Raw genomic sequence first — 23,670 nt, forward strand, 5'->3', positions numbered from 1 at the left:
AGCTTATAAACGGGTATAGAGAGTAAGAGGTGGGACACAGCCCCTCCCCACAACAAAGGGAGCAAGGAGAGGCAGCACAGTCAGAAGGGAAGAGGCAGGGCAGAGTCTCTCCACTTCTGGCCACCCCTGCTCTCCCCCCAGCCTCTGAAGCAGCTGCAGCTCTGGGGCTGGCAGGCTGCAGCCGCTGGGCCCGGCCGGCCAGAGCACGCTGCGGCCTCGCCGCCCGGCCTGGCCTGCTGGAGCAGCTCCAGCCAGGCCAGATAAATCCTCCCCTGGCCCTCCCCAGATAAGGTGGGAAGGGATAGGATGGGGAGAGTGTGGGGGTCCCGGGCTAGGGGCGGGTCATGTGGGGGGTGGTCACCGAGGTTACTCCCCAGACCCCCAGCTTCTCCCCCCAAAAAAATTTCCCCACCAGTTGCTGTCCCGGCCCGTCAGGGTAAGCAGCTGGCACGCCGGGACACTGTTTACTTTGGTTTACCTCCGTGCCTGCGGACACTCGAGGTAAACAAACCATCTCGGCCCACCAGCGGCTTAGCCTAATGGCCCGGGAGTCAAAGTTTGCTGACCCCTGAATTATAGGGTTGGCTTATGAACGGGTCATAAAAATTTTCCATTTTTACTTATCCATCTTGGGGGGAAGGGGATGTCGGTTATAAACAAACTAGCTTATAATCGAGTATATACGGTAACTTTTTGTAATTAGGCATAAGTATATCTAAGACTAAGACCATTGGAGACCTTTTTGTTACTGTTCTAATAAATTAGAACTTTAAAATATTTCATAGTTTTTGACATCGGTCAAACATGGGTCAAATTATTGTCAGATCAACTGACCAATTATTTTTGGACTGATCAAATGCCCCACCCTAGTCTGAAGTAGGGACAACTCTCTTCTTGAATTCCACATAGTATCTTTGAAAATCACGAACCGCATGGTTCTTCCTACTTCGGTTCAGTTTTCTTAAGTCTGTTGGACAATCACAGGTAGCCTGCTTAAATATTTTCTTGTTCCTATGGCAAGATTTCAACTTCTGTTAGCATTTCTGGTCCCGATCAACTGCTCTCGCAACAAGATAACAGACTTGACAGACCAATTGTTTAATAGAGTAGGATTTGCCATCATAAACTTGTGTTTGCACTTAGAACTTCCTGAAAATAGGCAGGTTTAAAACAAATAAAAGGAAGTTCTTCTTCACGCAGCGCACAGTCAACTTGTGGAACTCCTTACCTGAGGAGGTTGTGAAGGCTAGGACTATAACAGAGTTTAAAAGAGAACTGGATGAATTCATGGTGGTTAAGTCCATTAATGGCTATTAGCCAGGACGGGTAAGGAATGGTGTGTCCCTAGCCTCTGTCTGTCAGAGGGTGGAGATGGATGGCAGGAGAGAGATTACTTGATCATTGCCTGTTAGGTTCACTCCCTCTGGGGCACCTGGCATTGGCCACTGTCGGTAGACAGGATACTGGGCTAGATGGACCTTTGGTCTGACTCGGTACAGCCTTTCTTATGTTCTTATGTTCTAAAAGATTTAGTTCTGGGCTGAAACTTCACAAGTATGGTATTAGTCCAAAGGTGGGTGTTTTGGTAAGTGGAGAAAACCCTGTTCAGCCATTAGGATTAAGAGAGGAATAGGAATACACTTTTTTGTTTGTTTTTTAAAGCAGGAGAAAACAACTGTTCAGACTTGTTTGAAAATAAGAAACAAATGCAGCTGAACTTTAAAATTTCATGCTTTGCACCTGGCTGTATGAATAAGAATAACTTCTTTTACTAAGTGTGGTGAAATATAGCTAGGACCTGAACATGTAAATCAGATAAATAAGTGTAACAATGATTATCTTGTAAGTTTTAAGCATATATAAAATTAAATGCAGTTTTAAATGTAACATACAATTAGAATTAACACATCAACAAAAAGGGCTCTCTGCCCAAAGCATTTCCCTACGCTCCCCCTCCAGAAAAAACCTGAATGAATAAAATCAGCCTCGAACCATGTCCTCAAAGCCTGGCACAACAAGGTGAGGCAATTCCGGATACAATGGTCCTCCACAGCCTCCCTATCACCAATCCTCAGCTGTCACATCTGAGGAAAGTTAGCATACGGGCCAAAATAGATCTTAACTGCCACGCTGGCTCATAGGAAAGGAGATTAAATCAACACCAAACCTATAGCAAAAATGAGAGCCCTACTTTCTAGAAGTTTCAGAGTAACAGCCGTGTTAGTCTGTATCCGCAAAAAGAAGAACAGGAGTACTTGTGGCACCTACTTTCTAGAGACATGGCTACATCAGCGCAGCTCCACCGATGCAGGTGTGCTGCTGTAGCACTGCTAGTGCAGACGCTCCAAGTCTATGGGAGAGCTCTCTACCATGGACTTAATTACTCCAGCCCGTGAGTGGCAGTAGCTATGTCAGTGGGAGAAGTGCTGACCACACCACCGCTTAGATTGGTATAATTTACATCACTCGGGGCGGGGATATTCACACCCAAGCAACACAATTTATACCGAGGTAAGCTGTATTGTGTACATAGTTGTTTTAAACACAAGGAATATATTGCCTAGGCTAAGTAAGCAAATAAGTAGTACTGGCTGAACTTTTCAAGTGGTTGTCAAGCATAGATCCACGTAAAGTGCATCCACACTACAGAGAAACAGCTGTAGTTGCAATCCAATAGGAAAGAGACTCCTACCTGGAAGCACAGTACAGTACCTTACAGAGAAGCCTAGCATTGTCTTCCATTCCCAACTGCTAGAAAGTAGGGCACGAGACCAGGAGAAGCACTGGGCTTGTAGATCAATCTCTGATAATTTTCATATAACTTTACATTGTGCCTCTTCGTATAACCTTGTGGTGGGTCTACCCACGTGTGACCTCTGTTTTCATGGGACTTTGTATCAAAGCCTCATTTAGAAACTTTGCATTGCCCTTGGTATAATATTATAGCCCCTAAGAATAGAATAAGATAGAAGAAAAATTCTTTTTGCTAGCAGTAGAACAAGAGCTCTCCCCGCCCCCACTCTTAATCAATTGCCCTGTTGAATGAATGAGGTGTGAATGAGCAAGGCATGGAAGGCAGCACCTCCAGACAGCCTCAACTGTTGGAGAGGGGCTGGGAGCCAGACCCAAGAACAATAAAACGTGTCAAGTGGGCTCATTAAAGACAAGCAGACATTCTTGCCTCGGGGGTTAGAAGCAAGCACCTTCTTTTGGAAACACCCTCTTTGCAGCATTGGGACAACACTCAAAAGAAAGCAGCACAAAGGACCAATGGACACAGACACAGAGTTTGAATCTGGTACAGATTTGCATAAGAGGAAAGCTGCTATAAAAGTGAGGTGTCTTGCAGAGGACCCCGGGTCTCGTCTTGTCAACATGGGAGCATCGATCCGGATCGGCAGAAGCCCGGCTCCACCCCCTCCCCCATCTAACTCACCTGGCCAGTGAAGTTAAGGGGAGCAACTAATTGGTAACAACAAGACGGAGTGTGTTTGTGTGTGTGTGTGAGTGTAAGTGTAATATATTATATGCATATAATACAGTGTTAATGAATACACGTATTACTAATAAATGTGGTGTTTTGTCTTATTCCCCCTGAAAAGATCCTGTGCAGTACTTTAAGTACAACAGGCTTCCCACCAAAGCAATGGCTCTGGACCCTGCTTTTGAGTACTTGAGTCTCATAGACTTTAACCAGGGCTCCCCGTATTCTGTGATGAAATGGAATTTACTCCTTGTTTCGGAATGGCACTCCAGAATGGCAAAATAGCACTCCAGGCTTTCATTTAAAATAAGTATTTCCAGTTCTCAGTTTTGTGAAAAAAATCATGAAATTGTGACCTGAAGACTGCAGTATTGTCTGCCTGAATCTACAGACAGCCTGAAACAGTAGCTCTGAGAGTTATGAACTACCCCATATTCATTCACTGAGGTGGTGAATAATAATGTAACAACCACTTTAAAAAAAAAAAAAGTGTATCTAATGTTCAGGAGAAATAGCCAGATTATTTCGACAATGCAGCTAAGTGTTAATACTGAAGTCTGCAAAAGAGAGTGTGAACAATGCAAATGATAAAGAAATTTATTTAAGTACAAAGGGTGGCTATTACATTGATTGTATCATTTGTTGTCACATATATATTCTTCAATACTTCATTTTTTTTTAAATTTACAGAAAGCTACTGCAGAACTTCCAATCACCCAAGCGGTACAGAATGCCAGGACCTTGCTGAAGGCTTAGATTCATTCTGCTGCAGAATCCATCTGGCTGGCATGGCCCTTTACCTTCAGGTATCGAATACATTTTGTGTCCTCCCATACACACACCACAATGATTACTTAGAAGGAGGGGGCAAAAAAACCTTATCCTCCCGCACTACTGTTTCTTGCCTACTGCAAAAAGCCAGGGAGTCCTCCTCACTCTTCCCCTTCACCAGCCTATTTTTGATCCTCTTCCCCTCTGTCTTCCATATTTTCACTAGTCATGAATTTCCAGAGCAAAAGAATGATGTTTACAAAAATGTGTTGAGTTTCATTGCCATTTAAGAGCCCAATTCTGTACGCCACAGGCAGACAGAACTACAAATGGAGAGAATTAAGGGTTTTGCCTGAGGAATGCAGCATTAGGCCTATGGTTCTGAGCACTAGTAAAACCCATGAGACCTTTGTAATTTTCATTGCTGGCGCTGAGGAAAGACACTATCAATATAACACAATTCCTTGCTGCAGAGAGTGTATGGGTACAGAAGCAGACACTCCCATTACAAGGGGCAGGAAAGAGGGAGCAGAGGGAAGACTGAAACCTTGAGGCTGCTCCCAGCATCCCTCAGAATAAGCCTTGGAAAAGCCACTTGCCAGTGGTGAGCACAGTATGTTCCTTGGTGATTAAGTCACTAAGCCAACAATTTCTGACAGATGTAAGCTTATATTTATATAAAGTTTCTAGCCTTCAGAGTTTCTTAAAATAATCTTCCAAATCTGAATCCATCCAGTACGGGCTACTGAATCAGCAGACCGACAGTTCCAATGCCTTTGCTGCAGATCCCAGATTTCACAAGCATTAGCAAAGTGAAAATGTCAAGGCTAGCTATTTTTACTGTTACTATCCAGAATATACAGTTGTGAAACTAATAATCATGTCAATTTTATTCTAAATACTGCTTGGGAAAGCTCTGACCGGCAGCCAAGACAAGTGCTGGGCTACCTGAAAAGAAGAGTTCACCAACCCCAAAAGTCTGGTCTTGTCTACACAGGAAAGTTTTATCAGTATATGTTTTTCCAATATAACTATACCAAAATATGCACCCACAACACTTTGTTGATGCCCGCTTAGACTGCTTCCCATGTTAGTGTCCAGACAGCTCTGTGCTTTTTCAAAATAACCGCACAGCATTCTGAGCAGATTTTCCCATGGTGCAATGTTCCACCACTAGCCTATGCATTCTGGGTTTTTTCTTGCACTGCATTGTGGGATTCCTACCAGAACCAACTGGAATTTGGGAGTCATATTCACAGAGGAATTCACCCTTTCAAAGAGGGAGGGTGTGTACACTACAGACTCTACAATGGCACAGCTGTGCCGCTGTAGTGCAGATGGAAACGATTTTTCCATAACCTTAGTTAATTCACTGCCACATGAGGCAGTAGCTAGGTCAATGGAAGAATTCTTCCTTTGGCCTATCAGTGTCTATACGTCTCTCACAGGTGTCAATTTTTTACACCCCTGACCTAAGTTGACCTAAATTTTAGGTATAGACGTGACTGGAGAAGTTAATTCTGGTTGTTTCCTCACTTAAATAGTATTACTTCCATCTAACATGCAAGTATCTGCAGACAAATTTTATTTGATTTCCAATCATAGTATGAGGAATGGCTAATAACATTACTATGCAGGTCCAATGAGATGATGAAAGAGCTGAGCATCTAGCATGTTCATGTAAATGCACACTAAATTGAAATCACCTCAGCAGTTTGACACAAAACAAGGAAAGATGACAAAATAAAACCCTACGAGTTTACCTATGAGAGAGATCTCCAGACAGATAATCCATCACACAATACTATCCTCTGGTTCTTCTCAAAAAGAAAAGAACCAAGCCACTCAAGTGCTACCCTGGCTATCTCTGCCAGGTTCTACAGTTGACACAATCAACTGTGGTCGATGACAGGATCAAAAGCAGTGATGGACCTAAGTTAGCAGAGACATTTGATCTCTGTTCATCACCAGAAGGAAATGATAGACCAACAAGCCCAGCATAGTCTCCATAACACACATAAGACTGAAGCGGGTAAAAAAAGTTCACATGTGCCAGAGTGGCAGTATCACAATCTCCTCAGTAATCTTCCCCACTTTCCATCCCCCCCAAAACTTTAGAGACAGGGCAAGACTGTTAGCACTGAGAGATTATTTTTTGTGTAAGGGCCTTAAGAATAATTTATTTGAGAGATGCTCACCTTGCCTTCCCAAAGGGACCATATATTAACACCTTCTCCCCCCGTAAGTTGCTATAATTGTCAAAGTTTTGGACATGTGGCAGCCATTTGTAAGGGAACAATAAGGTGTAATAAATGTGGAGGAAATCATTCCTATGAGAATGGTGTAGAAGGGACAGAACCTAAATGCAGCAATCATGGGGGGGAAAGCACAGTGCAGAATATAAAGGATGTGCAGTAGCAAAACAAGCTAGCGAAATATATTTAGAATTATTTTAATTTTTTGTATGTGTCATAAGCAGAGGCTACCAAAAGGTACTCACTGCAGAAAATAGGAAGAAAAATACTCAAGGAATTGATGGGCAGCAGAACACATCTCTGGTCAGGGAGGAGCATATGAAAGGAATAGGAGATGATGTCCTGCTTGTAAGTAAAGAGCAGTTTATAGCGTTCATTATAGAAATAATTAACTGAATCTTGCAGACAGGAAAAAAAAACGTGAAATGATTAAAATCATAGCAAAATCAGCAGAAAGATATCTAAAGATAGACAACCTCTCAATAGACCGCATTCACATGATTTTAAATTAAAGCAATAATACATCTTAAATAACATGGTCTTAACGATCCTTACAGATGGAACGTGCATAATTTAATAATGCAGTTAAGAATTGGGGAAAAAAGCCTAATGTAATATGTGTGCAAGAAACATGGCTAAAAGTAAACCTGTGTTAAATCTACCAGGATTTGATATGTGAATTGTCACTTACAACCCCACAATGGAACCCATATGGGGCAAACAACTACAACTCGCACTCGATGAGGACCACATTCCTGAATCTCCTCTTCTGGCCTTCAAACAACTCCCCAACCTCCTCAACAGAAGCAAGCTCCCCACAAACCAGGATCCAGTAACTCAAAGCAGAACCAGATGACATATCTGCATATCTGTCCTACACATACCTATCACAGAATGTGGTGTACCTCATCCAGTGCACTAAATGCCCCAACAACAACTACACGAGTGAAATGAGACAATCACTATGCTCTTGGATGAACTCATGCAAAAAAAAAAAAAGGATAAACAAAAACACCGTATCAGCTATGGGTGAAAGAAAGCTTTTCACTGAAGTGATCATTCTATATCTGACCTCAGACCTCATCCTTAAGGCTGTGTTTGTTACAGAGGTCACGGATTCCGTGACTTTCTGTGACCTCCATGACTTCTGCAGCAGCCCAGTGCAGCTGGTCCAGGAGCTGCTTGAGCAGCTCGGGTGGCCCCTGGGGTCAGTCACACTGGCTGCTGCAGTCTCAGGGGCCCCCTACCCCCAGCAGCAGGAATTTGGTGGGACACCCTCAGGACCACTGCTTACTGGGGGGAGGAGAAGAGGTTCCTCTCCCTCAGCTCCCCTAGCTCCTCCACATGCTGCCTTTGCTGGCAGCCAGGCACCACCCCTGCAGCTCCCAGCCAATGGGAGCTGCAGAACTAGGGCTTGGGGCCGAGCAGGGGCAGCTGGGACTGCCGCTTCCCAGGAGCTGGGTAAGGAGCCTGCCCTAGCCCCACCGCCAGTACCCACGGTGCTCTCGAGTCCCCCACACCAGTTTTAGTCAGAGGTATTTTTAGTAAAGTGATAGACAGGTCACGGCCCGTGAATTTTTGTTTACTGCCTGTGACCAGTCCACGACTTTTACTAAAAGTACCTGTGACTAAAACATAGCCTTACTCGTCCTCAAAGGAAACCTGCACAACTCCTTCAAAAGATGAGCCTGGAAGCTTAAATTCATAACTTTGGTAGATATTAAAAATCACGTACTGAATAGAAACACTGGCTTTATGGCTTATTACAACTATCTATAACCCACTAATCCCCTCTCCAGCCCCCAGCTTTCCACCCCCTGATGACTGGAGAGGTGTTAATGGGCCACTTCACCTTGAATAGTCTCTTGAAATGTGTTATCTACTTATGTTAAACAATCGGTTCCACCTTGTATTTAGCTGTGACACAGAGTACATTTTCCAGACCTGAAAGAGAGCTCTGTGTAGCTCAAGAGCTTGTCTCTCTCACCAACAGAAGTTGGTCCAATAAAATATTACCTCATCCACCTTGTCTTTCATATTCTGAAACCAACAGGGCTACAACACTAGATACAAATACATGGACTAAGGATAGAAGACTTAAAAGTAGATGTGGAAAAGTCAAAAATAAATCACTAGAGAATTTCAAGTCAGGATATGATTGGAGATTTAAATTCTCACTTGCAAAAAACTAAGGAAATGTTTTTAAGCAGGAAGAAAATTAGGGAAGACAGGGACTTACTTCTTTATGGTGAAAAAATTCAGATAGTTCAAAAGTTTATATTTCTAGGAGTAGAGTTTAATAATAAATTAACTTGGAAAGGTCACAGATAAGGTGCAAAAAAGTAGAATGAACTTACTTTAAAGTGTTGTTGGAAGCAAATGGGGTGCAAATAAGAAGGTATTAATAATGTATTATTCTTGAGACTAGTTTTAGACTACAGATATCAAGCTTTTGGTTCAGCCTCAAAAAAAAAAACAACAAACCCCTGTGTTGCTGTAAGCTCTCCGTATAGCCGCTCTAAGCTAAGGTAGAGAGCTCTCCCATCAGCTTAATTACTCCAACCCCCGCGAGTGGCAGTAGCTGTGTCAGTGGGAGAACTTCTCCTTCAGACACGGCACTGTCCACACCCACCCTTAAGTTGGCATAAGTTATGTCGCTCAGCAGGGTGGCTAATTCACATCTCTCAGAGACTTAATTTATGTCATCTTAAGCTGAATTATAGCCATAGCCTAAGGGCATGTCTACACTTACCAGGGATCAACGCCGCAGCAAGCGATGCACCAGGGGATCGATTTAGCGGGTCTAGTGAAGAATCACTAAATCGACTGCAGATCACTCTCCCATCGACTCCAATACTCCACCAGAACAAGAAGCGTAAGGTAAGTCAATGGGAAAGTGTCTCCCGTTGACTCAGCGTGGTGTAGACACTGCGGTAAGTGGACCTAAGCTGCGTCGACTCCAGCTATGTTATTCATGTAACTGGAGTTGCTTAACTTAAGTGGACTTACTCCCATAGTGTAGACAAGGCCTTAGAAACTTGGAACTGCTCCAGGCTTACGTTCTGCAACTGGCATATATGCACAATGATAACAACACCAGTGTGTGCGCTGCACATAGCCACTAGAGAAGCACCTGTACATTTAAGGATGAAAGTATTTGATCTAACCTTTTGGGCAAAGGTAAAAGGGAATAATGAAAATAGAAGTACACAACAAATTTAATAGGATTGCTGAAAGCTTTGCTGCTCACATTATCAGCATCAAAAATGGGTAAAGGAGATACGTAAAATGAAAAGAATGAGAGAACTAGACATTTTTAGTCATGAGAAATCAAATTACAACTGGACCGTTATTTTTCCCCATTTGTGATTTTGGAATTGTATTGGTTTTACAAAAAGTATTATTCAGTTTTTTCTCATTCTCACCCTACTTGTGTACCATTCAAATATATAAAAAAATAACTTGTTTTATTAGGAAAATACAATACACTGCATGAGCTATATGTATTACAATAATGCATTATTATCTGTATATATATGCAAAACTGCCTGTTGAAGTAAGGCTATGTATTAGTCTAGAAGATACACACAATAAACAAACAGGCACGCATGTGTGCATCTGAACGTACTGATAAATCTCACGTCCACCACATACATATTTCGAGTTTCTAATAAACAACGGTTTAAAGATTTGACACACTAAAATGGAAAGAAAATAAAAGTCTGTGTCAGAATAAGTTTCAGAACACAAGGAAGTATTCGAAAGTTTTAAAAAACAAAACCAGGAGAAACGAATGAAGTTGAATGTATGCACCGCAAATGGTGTGGCCCAATTCTTAAATGTAAATATTTACAGGCTAATAGTTCTAAGACTACAACAGTAAACTGTTTATTCAAATTAAAAGTTTTATTTGGGGATTAGACATGTATTTTTCTCTTAAACTCAGAGGTGGCATGTTTTGAGTTCTGTTGTAGTTCTGCAGCAAACCACATCGATGAACTGAATTCAAAGCGTTAATCTACTAATTTTTTCCCCGTCTTTCCATCTACCAAAATAAACCCTGATATTTACCCAGAAAAATTATTAATACTTTTGCACTGATTTTCATCTGTTTTTGTTGTGATGGTAATAAACACTGAAATTCCCAGGAAAAAAATTAAATTAAATAAAAACTGAAAACAAAGGGCCCTACTTATTTGTCATTCTTTTCCACCCTGATGATTGTGCTACCACAGAAAGCATCCATCTGGTCCAAATCTACATGATCTTATCCACAAGGTAGAGAAAAAAGGTAAATTTAAAAAATAACTAAGAATCTTTCACTGTGATACATTTAAGGAATCTTGCTAATGAAATTTTGTCTTTCCTTTCCTCCCAGCATTCACATACTACATTAACATACAATAATTGCATTTCAACAATACCAATATCTGCTGTCTGAAGAGGCACTGAATACCAGACACAACATGTACCGATTTTAGACTCTCTCTCTTCACTACAAAAAGAACAGGAGTACTTGTAGCACCTTAGAGACTAACAAATTTATTAGAGCATAAGCTTTCGTGGACTACAGCCCACTTCACGGCTGCTACTCTGAAACCTTTCTTCACTACATATTTCCCAAACATTGCTCTATGAACAAGTTTCCTTTTTCTTACAGAAATCCTATGCCCTTTGAATTGTTATAATAGGAAAGAATAAATGAGTAGAGACTGATGCAAGGAGAAGTATTTTTCCAGTGGAAGTTAAACTATAGTGCAGTGGTAGACAAGGTTCACATAGCATCAGAATGAGAATACATACTTGCTTTTTGTCAGAGTAACAAAGCTGACTAGACTAACTTTACAAACAAAATATAACTGTAGAACAAACATTTGTATAACTGGGCTTGGAAGGATTATACTTTTATCAATAAATGTGGGTAATCGATTTCACTGTACACAAATGGATCAGAAATATTTCCATCTATGATAACTGAAATTTACAAATAGATAAGGTTAGAAAAATGCTACTTGAGAGCCTATTAGAGTTTGATATAAAGATATTTACCTTTGTATATTTTGATATTTGATGCTGACAACTTGTGTTTAAAACTGTTCAAAGCTTTACGTTTTTGAATCTCATTATCTACAGTCATTAAATTGTCTGATCATTCCCCATACTTCCCATAATTGTGAAAATTTATATAAACAATAGCTTAAAATTATCCTTTGACATTCAAAAAAAAAAATCAAACTCTGCCAAGTCTATGTATAACACATAAAATTATATTTTGTACTAAATACATACAGATAATGTCTGAACAATCCTTACAGTTGTAGTTATCTACCAAAATAACCTCTATTTCTTCAAAAATATATTCTGCTCCAGGATGGGGATTCTGACTCCACCATATATTCACTTCCCTCTCTGCACAAATTTTCACCACTTTTTTCCAAGAGAAAGTTGACAAAAATACTATATGACCGTCATCCTCTTTTCAGCTTGTCTTGCCTTCCCTTCCTACAACTCTCATCTCCTTCTCCCGTCATAGACAATTTTCTCCTCTGCTCTCCACCTCTAACCTCATCCTACTTGCCTTAATGACCCCAGCACATCAAGTGATCTGATTCCTTTGTGCCCACTCTCATGCCCTCCTTTACTCTTTCGCTTTCCCTGCTCTAGTTTCTGCCACCCTAAAAAACACACACACCCTTGACCCCACATGCCTCTCCAGCTACTACCCCGTCTTCCTTCCATCTCTAAGCTCATAGAGTGCACGGTCTACATTCACTGTGTGGAATTCCTCTCCTCCAATTCCATCCTAGCCCTTTTCAATCTGGCCTCTGGCCAGGATATGCGGTTAAGGTTGCACATGCAACCTTAACTCTGCTCTCTTTCAGCAATGCCCCAGTACATCTTGTTAGTCATATATTTTTATTTGTGTTAAGTGTTTTCAGAGCTCTAGCTATACCTTTGCAAATATAAATGTCCATAATTTAGGGCCCATTTCTACAAGTCTTGAACTTAACTGGACTGCTCACATGAGTAAAGATCACTCAAGAGACATGTGAAAGATTGGGCTCCTTGGAATGGAGGCCTGTCATTCTTGTTTGTCTATAAAGTACTATGTACATCTTTGTATTATTACAAACCCTGTAAACTAGCCAATGTTGTTAATCAAACAAGCAACAGTTCTGAATCACAAAAACGGTGATTTGTATGAGAAGACCCAAAGGAAAATAAAACCGTCATGCATCTTTGGGGTGAGGGAGAAACAACACATACCTTTACTCTGCCAACCCCACAGTTCCTGAAATATACTTAACTTTCTTTTACAAGTTTCAGAGTAGCAGCCGTGTTAGTCTATATCCGCAAAAAGAACAGGAGTACTTGTGGCACCTTAGAGACTAACAAATTTATTAGAGCATAAGCTTTCGTGGACTACAGCCAACATCCGAAGAAGTGGGCTGTAGTCCACGAAAGCTTATGCTCTAATAAATTTGTTAGTCTCTAAGGTGCCACAAGTACTCCTGTTCTTTCTTTTACAACCAATTCACTCTCACCCACTGGATTCCATCTAACACTATTAAAGGACAAAAAGGAATGTTTGCACAGGCAACTTTCACTTGCATTTCCTGCTTCTCAGAAGTTTGAGTTTTCCTCAACTCAAACATTCTGCAACAGGACGACACACTACCAAGCAACTGTAACTCTGTCTTCATGTAGCGGGTTGTTGTTTTGTTTTTTAAACACTGAATAGTAGCCTCTTTGGGGCAAGTCTGTCTCTTACTGCATGTTGTATCACGTCTAGCACAATGGGGCCTAGATTTCAGTTGGGGTTTAGGCACTATTGTAATACAATAAAAGAGAATGAGACACTTTATACTGAGAGCACACCCACCCATCTCAGTTATTTTTGGTAGATAGCACTGCATTTCCCTCACACTTATTACTTCATTTTCCTTAACTTTAATGTTACATGCAGTGTTGTAGCCATGTTGGTCCCAGGATATGAGAGAGACAAGGAAACTTATATTTGTAACTACTGAACACCAAATACCATGGATTTAAAAGAGAGACTGATTTCATGGCCCATTACAACAACTTACTACTAGGGCTGTCAAGCGATTAAAAAATTAATTGTGATTAATCACACTTTTAAACAATAGAATACAATGTATTTTATATATTTTTGGATGTTTACTACATTTTCAAATATACTAATTTTAATTACAACAGAATACAAAGTGTACAGTGCTTAGGTTATTTTTTATTACAAATATTTGCACTGTAAAAAAGAGAATTGTATTCTTCAACTCACCTCATTCAAGTACTGTAGTGCAATCTCTCGATCATGAAAGTTGAACTTACAAATGTAGAATTATGTACAAAAAAACTGCATTCAAAAATAAAACCTTGTAAAATGTAGAGCCTACAAGTCCACTCAGTCCTATTTCTTGTGCAGCCAATCGCACAAACAAGTTTTGTTTACATTTGCAGGAGATGCTGCTGCCCGCTTCTTGTTCAGTGTCACCTGAAAGTGAGAACAGGTGTTCGCTTGGCACTGTTGTCGCCAGCATCGCAAGATATTTACGTGCCAGATATGCTAAAAATTCATATGCCCGTTCATGCTTCAAGCACCATTCCAGAGGACATGATTATAATAGGTTCTGCTTGATAACGATCCAAAGCAGTGCGGACTGACGCATGTTATTTTCATCATCTGAGTCAGATGCCACCAGCAGAGGGTTGAGATTTTCTTTTTTGGTGGTTTGGGCTCTGTAGTTTCCGCATCAGAGTGTTGTTCTTTTAAGACTTCTGAAAGCATGCTCCACGCCTCGTCCCTCTCAGATTTTGGACGGCACTTCAGATTCTTAAACCTTGGGTCGAGTGCTGTAACTATTTTTAGAAATCTCACATTGGTACCTTCTTTGAGTTTTGTCAAATCTGCTGTGAAAGTGTTCTTAAAACGAACATGTGCTGAGTCATCATCTGACACTGCTATAACAAGAAATATATGCAGAATGTGGGTAAAACAGAACAGGAGACATACAATTCTCCCCCCCAAGGAGTACAGTCACAAATTTAATTGACACTTTTTTTTTTTAAAACGAGCATCATCAGCATGGAAGCATGTCCTCTGGAATGGTGGCTGAAGCATGGAAGGGGCATATGAATGTTTAGCATATCTGGCATGTAAATACCATGCAACACCAGCTACAAAAGTGTGATGCAAATGCCTGTTCTCACTTTCAGGTGACATTGTAAATAAGAAGTAGGCAGCAGTATCTCCTGTCAATGTAAACAAACTTGTTTGTCTTAGCGACTGGTAGAATAAGAAGTAGGACTGAGTAGACTTGTAGGCGCTAAACTTTTACAGTTTCGTTTGAGTGCAGTTATGTAACCAAAAACAAAATCTACATTTGTAAGTTACACTTTCACGATAAAGAAATTGCACTTCAGTACTTGTATGAGGTGAACTAAAAAAAAATACTATTCCTTTTGTTTATTATTTTTACAGTGTATATATTTTTAATCAAAAATAATAATATAAAGTGAGCACTGTGCACTTTGTATTGTGTTGTAATTTAAATCAATATTGAAAATGTAGAAAAACATCCAAAAAGATTTAATAAATTTCAATTGATATTCTATTGTTATAGGCGTGATTAATCGCGCTTAATTTTTTTGAATTAATCGTGAGTTAATCGTGATTAATTCACAGCCCTACTTACTACATACCCTGCTATCTACTAATCGTCCATTGTTCTAGAACTGTAGGGGTGTTAGTTGCCCATTTCATTTTAAGTGGTCTCGTACAACACCGGTTCTCAACTGTGTGTGTGTGGGGGGGGGGGGGGGGGGGGATGTCCACGAGCAGGTTTCAGGGGTTCTGACAAAATAAACCAGGTGTCAGCCCCAGGTGCCACCTCCACTCCTGACTCACTTCAGCAGGCCACCCAGCCTGTCTGGGTTTGGGGCGGGGGATGCAACCAAAAATTGCAGGATCACAGCAGAAGAGAGCTCTCCCCCTGCCATCAAAAGGGATTGTGTCACAGCCACTGACTCCACGAGCAGGCAGCAGCTAGCCAAGGAGACACACCACAGCTCTGCCCTGCTACATCAGCACTTCAGTGAGCAGGGACAAATGGAAGGCAGAAATCTTGGGGGCATGTGACACCTCTATGCATCGCTTCTGATTGTGGGTTCGCAGATTTGTCTATTTAAGTTTAGGGGTACTTGGGTAAAAAAAGGTTAAGAACCACTGTCCTACAACATGTGTGAACCCTTTATGCTTAACAATCTATCCCACCTTGTATTTAGCTTGGACACTTCAGTTTCCTTCCTTCCACAGATCTGAGGAAGAGCTCTGTGAAGCTCAAAAGCTTGTTCTTTCCACCAACTGAGGTTGGTCCAATAAAAGATATTACCTCACCCTCCTTGTCTCTAACTTTAACACGTATGACAGGTTTCAGAGTGATAGCTGTGTTCGTCTGTATCAGCAAAAAGAACGAGGAGTACTTGGGGCACCTTAGAGACTAACACATTTATTTGGGCATAAGCTTTCGTGGGCTAAAGCCCACTTCATCAGATGCATGCAGTGGAAAATACAGTAGGAAGAGATATATTTATTCTTTTGCGTAGAGACTGTCCGGTTTGGCCAATGTACATGGCAGAGGGGCATTGCTGGCACATGATGGCATATATTACATTGGTAGATATGCAGGTGAACGAGCCCCTGATGGTGTTGTGTGGTCATTCACATCATCCAGACCACATCACACGATTCATTGTGTACAGCCAAGCTCTAAGATACAACCGCATTTGCTCCAATCCCTCAGACAGAGACAAACACCTACCAGATCTCTATCAACCGTTCTTAAAACTACAATACCCACTTGCTGAAGTGAAGAAACAGATTGACAGAGCCAGAGGAGTACCCAGAAGTCACCTACTACAGGACAGGCCCAACAAAGAAAGTTACAGAACACCACCTTCAGCCCCCAACTAAAACCTCTCCAGCACATCATCAAGGATCTACAACCTATCCTGAAGGACGATCCCTCACTCACACATTTTGGGAGATAGGCCAGTCCTCCCTTACAGACAGCTCCCCAGCATGAAGCAAATACTCACCAGCAACCACACACCACACAACAAAAACATTAACCCAGGAACCTATCCTTGCAACAAAGCCCATTGCCAACTCTGTCCACGTTATCTATTCAAGGGACACCATCATAGGACCTAATCACATCAGCCATACCATCAGGGGCTCGTTCACCTGCACATCTACTAATGTGATATATACCATCATGTGCCAGCAATGCCCCTCTGCCATGTACATTGGCCAAACCGGACAGTCTCTACCCACAAGAATAAATGGACACAAATCAGACGTCAAGAATTATAACATTCAAAAACCAATCAGAGAACACTTCAGCCTCCCTGGAAACTCAATTACAGACCTAAAAGTCGCAATTCTTCAACAAAAAAAACAGACTCCGATGAGAAACCGCAGAACTGAAATTAATTTGCAAACTGGACACCATTAAATTAGGCTTGAATAAAGACTGGGAGTGGATGGGACATTACACAAACTAAAAACTATTTCTCCATGCAAATTTTCCCCCTGTTACTCACACCTTCTCGTCAACTGTTTGAAATGGGCCATCCTGATTATCACTACAAAAGTTTTTTTCTCCTGCTGATAATAACCCACCTTAATTGATTAGTCTTGTTAGAGTTGGTACGGCAACTCCCATTTTTTCATGTTCTCTGTATCTTCCTACTGTATTTTCTACTGCATGCATCGGATGAAGTGGATTTTAGCCCACGAAAGCTTATGCCCAAATAAATTTGTTAGTCTCTAAGGTGCCACAGGGACTCCTAATTCTTTTAACATGTATGTTACTGTGCTGGTCTTGTACTAGCTCCTGGATGTCAAATATGGGGCCTAAAGGATGCTTAAATCCAGCTCTCACATCAACTTCAAATTTAGCATGCAATTTGACCAACCTCTACTGTCTGGCAGCTCTCACAATTGGTGCTGTGATTGCACTGCAGTTACTACTGAATACCGAGCAACTATCGACGAGCCGAAGAATGGGGCTTTACCGGCAGATATTGAGGGTTAGGCAATGTTAACGACAAGAAGGCCTCCACTATAAAACGGCAATTGGCATATATTCCTTGCTGACATTTTAAGGAAGTCCTATTACGAAATAGTCAAGACGAGACACCCAGAATATGCAGCTGGAAATATTTACTGTAAGTTATAGAGATCAAAACTAGCTGGTATACTGCAGGTTGCCAGGGATGAGAGGTTGGAGAAGAATGGTTGAAATAAGAGGTAAATGGGATAAAATACAGGATTTAAACAGGGGAAGGGGAAAAAACATAGCAGGTTTCCTACAGAATCCAGACTAAGCTTATGCCCCAATCCCTAACTAAATCTGCAAGGGTATACTTACACCTGCATGCAGCTCCTTTCACTCCTATGAGAATCTACATCGGAGGTCGGCAACCTTTCAGAAGTCGTGTGCCGAGTCTTCATTTATTCACTCTAATGTAAGGTTTCGCGTGACAGTAATACATTTTAACGTTTTTAGAAGATCTCTTTCTATAAGTCTATAATATAGAATTAAACTATTGTTGTATGTAAAGTAAATAAGGTTTTTAAAATGTTTAAGAAACGTCATTTAAAATTAAATTAAAATGCAGAGCCCACCGGACTGGTGGCCAGGACCCAGGCTGCGTGAGTGCCACTGAAAATCAGCTCGTGTGCCGCCTTTGGCACGCATGCCATAGGTTGCCTACCCCTGATCTACATAGATACAAGGTTCTGTCCACATGGATCCAATTGCACAATCAGGGACCATATTTTCTTGCTCCCTGTACCATCAAGGGCTCTGAGGAGACCACAGTATTGATATACCGTGATATCTGAATGAAAACCATGGATCTGAACATGCCTGAACTTTGGGAGTTAAAAATCCTGTTATGTATTTGGCCTCTCTCTACTTCAAAGTTCCAGAAAGCAACTATGAGATCCCTGCACTAGTTTGAGCATCTTTACTACGTTTTGTAATGCAGTCATTTACAGAGTAGCAAATATACTTCTGAAATAACCACAATTCATGTAAGTCTCATAATTGCTCCAGTTTTATGCAATGAACTCTAGAAATATTTAAATACAGACACAAAGAACTGCCTCCTGCAATCCGAGTCCTATATTAGAGGAGTGTAGCACCACTACAGATAAGGCAGAGACCATCTTACTGATTTACAAAACAAACTGATTTTGATAAGTGCTCTAAAATCCACAGGTATATTGAGATTGCCTTGAAATTTGCTGTGCCTCATCATGGTCCAGGGAAGGACTAGTTGGCCAACTTTGAGGTTGTTTGAGCAAAGTGTTTTCAAAACACAACATCCCAATAAAAAAAATTAATGTGATATCAAAATTACTATTCTTCATTTTGCGGGGGAAGGAAGGTGCATATCTGAGGCTCAAATTATTGTATTGATCCATTCCAAACTGACATCACCCAGTCAGGTTTCAACTCAGCTAGTGTCAAGGCATCCACTGCCCCCGTGGGGGAAGTCATATTTCATTTCACTTCACTTCCCAAGCAAATAGAGAACCCTGGGGAAAGTGCACAAGGAATGAGAGGGAAACTCTTAGGTCTTGTATTTACTACGATAAAGGTACAATTTAATGAACAGAAGCTACCTAAATCAGACCTACACTCAACCACTTGGCCTTCTCCCTCCTCCAAGGACTAGCCAAATGTTAACACCTTTTCTTTCTAATCCTAAATATTACCTATGGGACAACACCTTCAGTTATTATTTATTTGTATAGCAGTAGTATCAGATGTGGGCCGCCAAACAGCTGGAACTCCCCAGAGCCACAATGCAGCACAGAGGACAGAAAGGATGCCGAGCAATGCGTGAATATGGGTACTGATATGGGGTTCTGCTGAGCACTGAGAATATGCAAGAGGGTTAGAATGTGGTGCAACTCGTATTCCCTTGTTTTCTGGACATGCCTAGTGGAATGCCAGGACGTGGAGGTGACTGATAACAAAGCTAGCGGTTCTGCAATTCCCACATACCACAACCCCCACCTCCCCCCCAAAAAGGAAGGGGGTGAAATGTTATGCTATGTCTACATTAGTTAGCATTTTTGTCAGTATAACTTCAGTGGCTCAGGGTTGTGAGAAAAAAAAACACCGACAGACGCGCTGGCGTGGACAGCACTATGTCAGCAGGAGACGCTCTCCCACTAACATAGCTACCGCCGATCGGAGGTGGTTTTATTACGTTTCCCATTGGCATAGAGTGGCTACACAAGTGATCTTACAGTAGCACAGCTGCATCAGTACAGCTGTGCCGGAGTAAGCTCGCTAGTGTAGACCTGGCCTAAGTTGAACTCTGTATTGTAGAGTGTTCAGAAGGTTGAAGTATAGGTGCATCTTATATTCTGAAAGGATATGAGACACTGCCAGTCAACCTTAGTTTTGTGTTAATATGCTTTAAGTGTAGTAGTTTTTTAAGCCTCAAGACTGGGAGTCAAGAATGTTTCTACTCCCAGATCTCTCAACGGACTGCTGTGTGGTTTCCTGTAAATCAATCTCTATCTCAGTTTCCCCTTTAGTAAAAAGGGTTCATATTTGTCTTTGTACAGGGTTTTGAGATGTTCTGATGGAAAAGGCAAACTACCATTCAATTACTACTAACTTAATTATCTAAAAGCTTTATAGACACCAGCAAGTTATCTACCAGGCATCTATATCTAGATCATCTGTGTTGAGCCTGCATCTTTGTATATTTAGCATGTGATTATAAACACTTTTTCAAAACCAGTTTTGCAGATATTACTATTCCACAACTAACAGAATCAGGGCTTTACACTGCACTCTCCCCCAATTGTAGGAATTATTTTCTAGAAGATTTAAAGTGAAATACTATCAACTCTGAGATGCTAAACTTTCTTACATCTGTTTATAAGACCATGTAATTAATGTTTTCCCAAAGCAAATGTCAATCTATTCAAAATCTCTAAACATACTATAAGTAACAACACACACAGTGCTGAAGTAAAACATGGCCAAATATATAGGCTGTTTGGACCTAGCATTCTGAAATAGGACTCCTTCAAATAATCATACTATGTCCCCATTTCCCCCTCTTGGGCATTTTGTTTCATAGCAACACAGTGGTTTTGGAATTCTGCAATTTTAACTGATCAGGGCTATTACTCCTGGGGGAATTCTGCACACACGAATTCTTGTCTCCCGCAGATTTCTTTGCTTCCTTGAAGAAAAATGACTTTCTGACAGGGAAGCTGCAAGAGCAGTCACACACCACTCTAGCAACACAGGTACATCGTTTCAGGTATCCTAAACAGCTGGCAGAGAGGTAAATCACTGCAGGGCTGGGGACACCCCAGCCAGGGGCTCCTACCCTGAGTCGGGATCAGCTGCTAGTCATGGCTGGGCTGGAGGTAGGAGAGGACTGGACTTCCTCTTCCCCTGCAAGGAGTGGCTCGGGCTGTGTCAAACCCAACCCCAGAAACCTCCCCCGGCTGCAGGAAGCGCAGCATCCTCCTCTGCTTCCTGCCCCCATCGCTCCTCAGCTGCGGGGAGCTGCTGTCCCATTTGGCCAACCCCCTACATCCAGACCGCCCTTACCCAGACACCCCCGCCAAGCCTCATTCCATACACCCAGAACCCCTCTGGCCCTCCATACCTGAGCCCCACCCCACTGAAGCTCAACCCCTGCATTTGGAGCCCCCTGCACCCAGATCCCCACCCAGACCACCCCCCCAGAGCTCCCTTTATTCAAACCCCCACCCTGATGAGCCCTACCCCCCTGAGTCCCCACATCCAGACCCCGATGCCACTTACCCCCAACTAGCTGCACCCAGACCCCAACCCCATCAAGCTCCACTCCCCCAGCACCCAGGCCCCCCTGCTGAGAAGCCCACACCCAGACCCCTCCACTGAGCCCCAACCACCTTCAACTGGAAGCCCCAACAGAGTCCCATTGCCCCTGCACCTGGAACCCCACCCCCAACAAGCCTCTGTGAATCCAGATCCCCCTACACCTAGACCCCCCCACTGAACTGCCTACACCCAGATTGTCTCACACAGAATCCTCTCACTCCACACCTGGATCCCCTCCACACTTGGATCCTGCCTCGTTGAACCTGGTTGCCCCACACCTGGTGCACCTGGCACAAAAGGGCAAGGCCCCAGGGTGGTTTTGGGGCAGGTCCAGGCCTTGTGCTGTGTCAGGGTCAGGTACAGCCTCACCACTGAGTCCGTGTCCCAGGGGGGCTGTAGGGTCATCTCCCACCTTTGTGCAGCCAGTGGCCCGTGCTCCCCACCGCCGTGCTGGAGCCTCTTCATTTATTTAGTAATAAAACTTGCAGAATTTTAAAATATTGTGGGCTGAATTTTTAATTTTTTGGCACAGAATGCCCTCAGGAGTAATATTATGTCAATGTTCACTGATGTTTATCATCATATACCAAAAATTTATGGAAACACTAGATTATGTAAAAAATGTTGCTTAAATAAATGGTACATATTCAGTGTTTTTTTCCTTCCAGGTAAACTGCACCCCTCAAATTTTGAACATGGTGGTGATGCAAACAATACTTACTCACGGTACAATCATTTCAAACTCTATCTAAAAATCATTTGCTGTGTGTCTAGAGTTTCTTTGTTAATGCAGAAGAGAATTAAACAGTGTCCTGTCTAAAATATGTCACCGTATACTTTCCCCACATTTATCTGATGGGGGCGGGGCGGGGGGGGGGCGTTAGACTGTGTGAAGTTTAGTACTGGAGCGAAGGGGACAGGGGAGAGAGATCCGTGTCTCTCGAGCCCACACAGCCACCAGCATAGGGGAAGATGAAGGTTTTTATAAGCCCTCCCCCCAACCCCAAAATATTACAACATACTGGACACTAAAACTTCAGAGACAAGCTCTTCTATGCTTCCCCCTTCAGGTCTCTGACCCCGCACAGCCCCTGTCCCTCCCACCGTCACCACTGTCCCCCCTTCTCCTCTGCTCCCCCTTTCTCCCTACACCCCAGCCCCTCCCCCACTCCAGGCTGCCCCCTCGCTCCCCCACATTTCCTCTGCCCGGCCGCCGCGCTCCCCCACCTCCCCCGCCCCCGCCCCGCAGCGACGGGCCCTGGGGACCGCCAGGAGCTGCCCCCAGGCCCCGCCGCCACCGGCGGACCGAGACACGGGTCCCCCCAGCGGGCCCTGCCCGGGCAGCGGGCCCGGGTCGCACCTTTAAGAGATTAGACGTCGCCATGTTTCCCCCCGCGGGGGCCCCTCGGGGCCGGCGGCGGCTCCTCGCTCCGGGCGCGGGCTCCGGGCCGCTCCGCTTCACATGGCCCCGCGCTCCCGCCGGCCGGACCCGCCCCGCAGCGGACGGGGCTTCGCTCGGGACAAGGCCGGGCGGAGACTCGGGGCTGCGGCCGGCTCGATCCTCCCCACGCAGCCGCCGCTCAGCGCCTCATGGCGGCGCCCACCCAGCAGACACTCGGCCGCGGCCGCGGCTCCGTGCAAGGGCTGGCCTGGCCCACATGATGCGGCGCCGAGGAGCCGGCTCCGCCGCCAAGGGGAGAGGCTGGGGCGGGAGGCTCCGGCTGCAGCGCCCTCTGCTGGCCGGGCGGCGCCTCGCAGGGAGCGCCCTGCCCTGACTCCCTTCGACCCCGGCAGAGCCCAACCCCCTGAGCCCAGCCCAGTGCCCACCCTTATCCATCCCCGGCAGAGCCCTGAGCCCAGCCCAGTGCCCACCCTTATCCATCCCCGGCAGAGCCCTGAACCCAGCCCAGAGCCCACCCTTATCCATCCCCAGCAGAGCCCTGAACCCAGCCCAGAGCCCACCCTTATCCATCCCCGGCAGAGCCCTGCCCCCTGAGCCCAGCCCAGTGCCCACCCTTATCCATCCCCGGCAGAGCCCTGCCCCCTGAACCCAGCCCAGTGCCCGCCCTTATCCATCCCCGGCAGAGCCCTGAACCCAGCCCAGTGCCCACCCTTATCCATCCCCAGCAGAGCCCTGAACCCAGCCCAGAGCCCACCCTTATCCATCCCCGGCAGAGCCCTGCCCCCTGAACCCAGCCCAGTGCCCACCCTTATCCATCCCCGG

At 43.6% G+C, this 23,670-nt stretch overlaps 1 protein-coding gene across 1 annotated transcript in view; it reads right to left on the minus strand.

Moving 5' to 3' along the window:
* CUL5 (cullin 5) overlaps window positions 1–23,083 on the minus strand; it is a 73,622-nt gene extending 50,539 nt beyond the window's left edge. Inside the window, exon 1 of the mRNA XM_054015526.1 lies at window positions 22,807–23,083. Within this exon, the coding sequence (XP_053871501.1) occupies window positions 22,807–22,830 (24 nt within the window). The 5' untranslated portion in view covers window positions 22,831–23,083. The remainder of the gene's footprint in view (window positions 1–22,806) is intronic.
* Between the last annotated feature and the right edge of the window lie 587 nt (window positions 23,084–23,670).

This window comes from Malaclemys terrapin, chromosome 1 (genome assembly GCF_027887155.1).
Source record: "Malaclemys terrapin pileata isolate rMalTer1 chromosome 1, rMalTer1.hap1, whole genome shotgun sequence".
NCBI classification, from domain to species: Eukaryota; Metazoa; Chordata; order Testudines; family Emydidae; genus Malaclemys; species Malaclemys terrapin.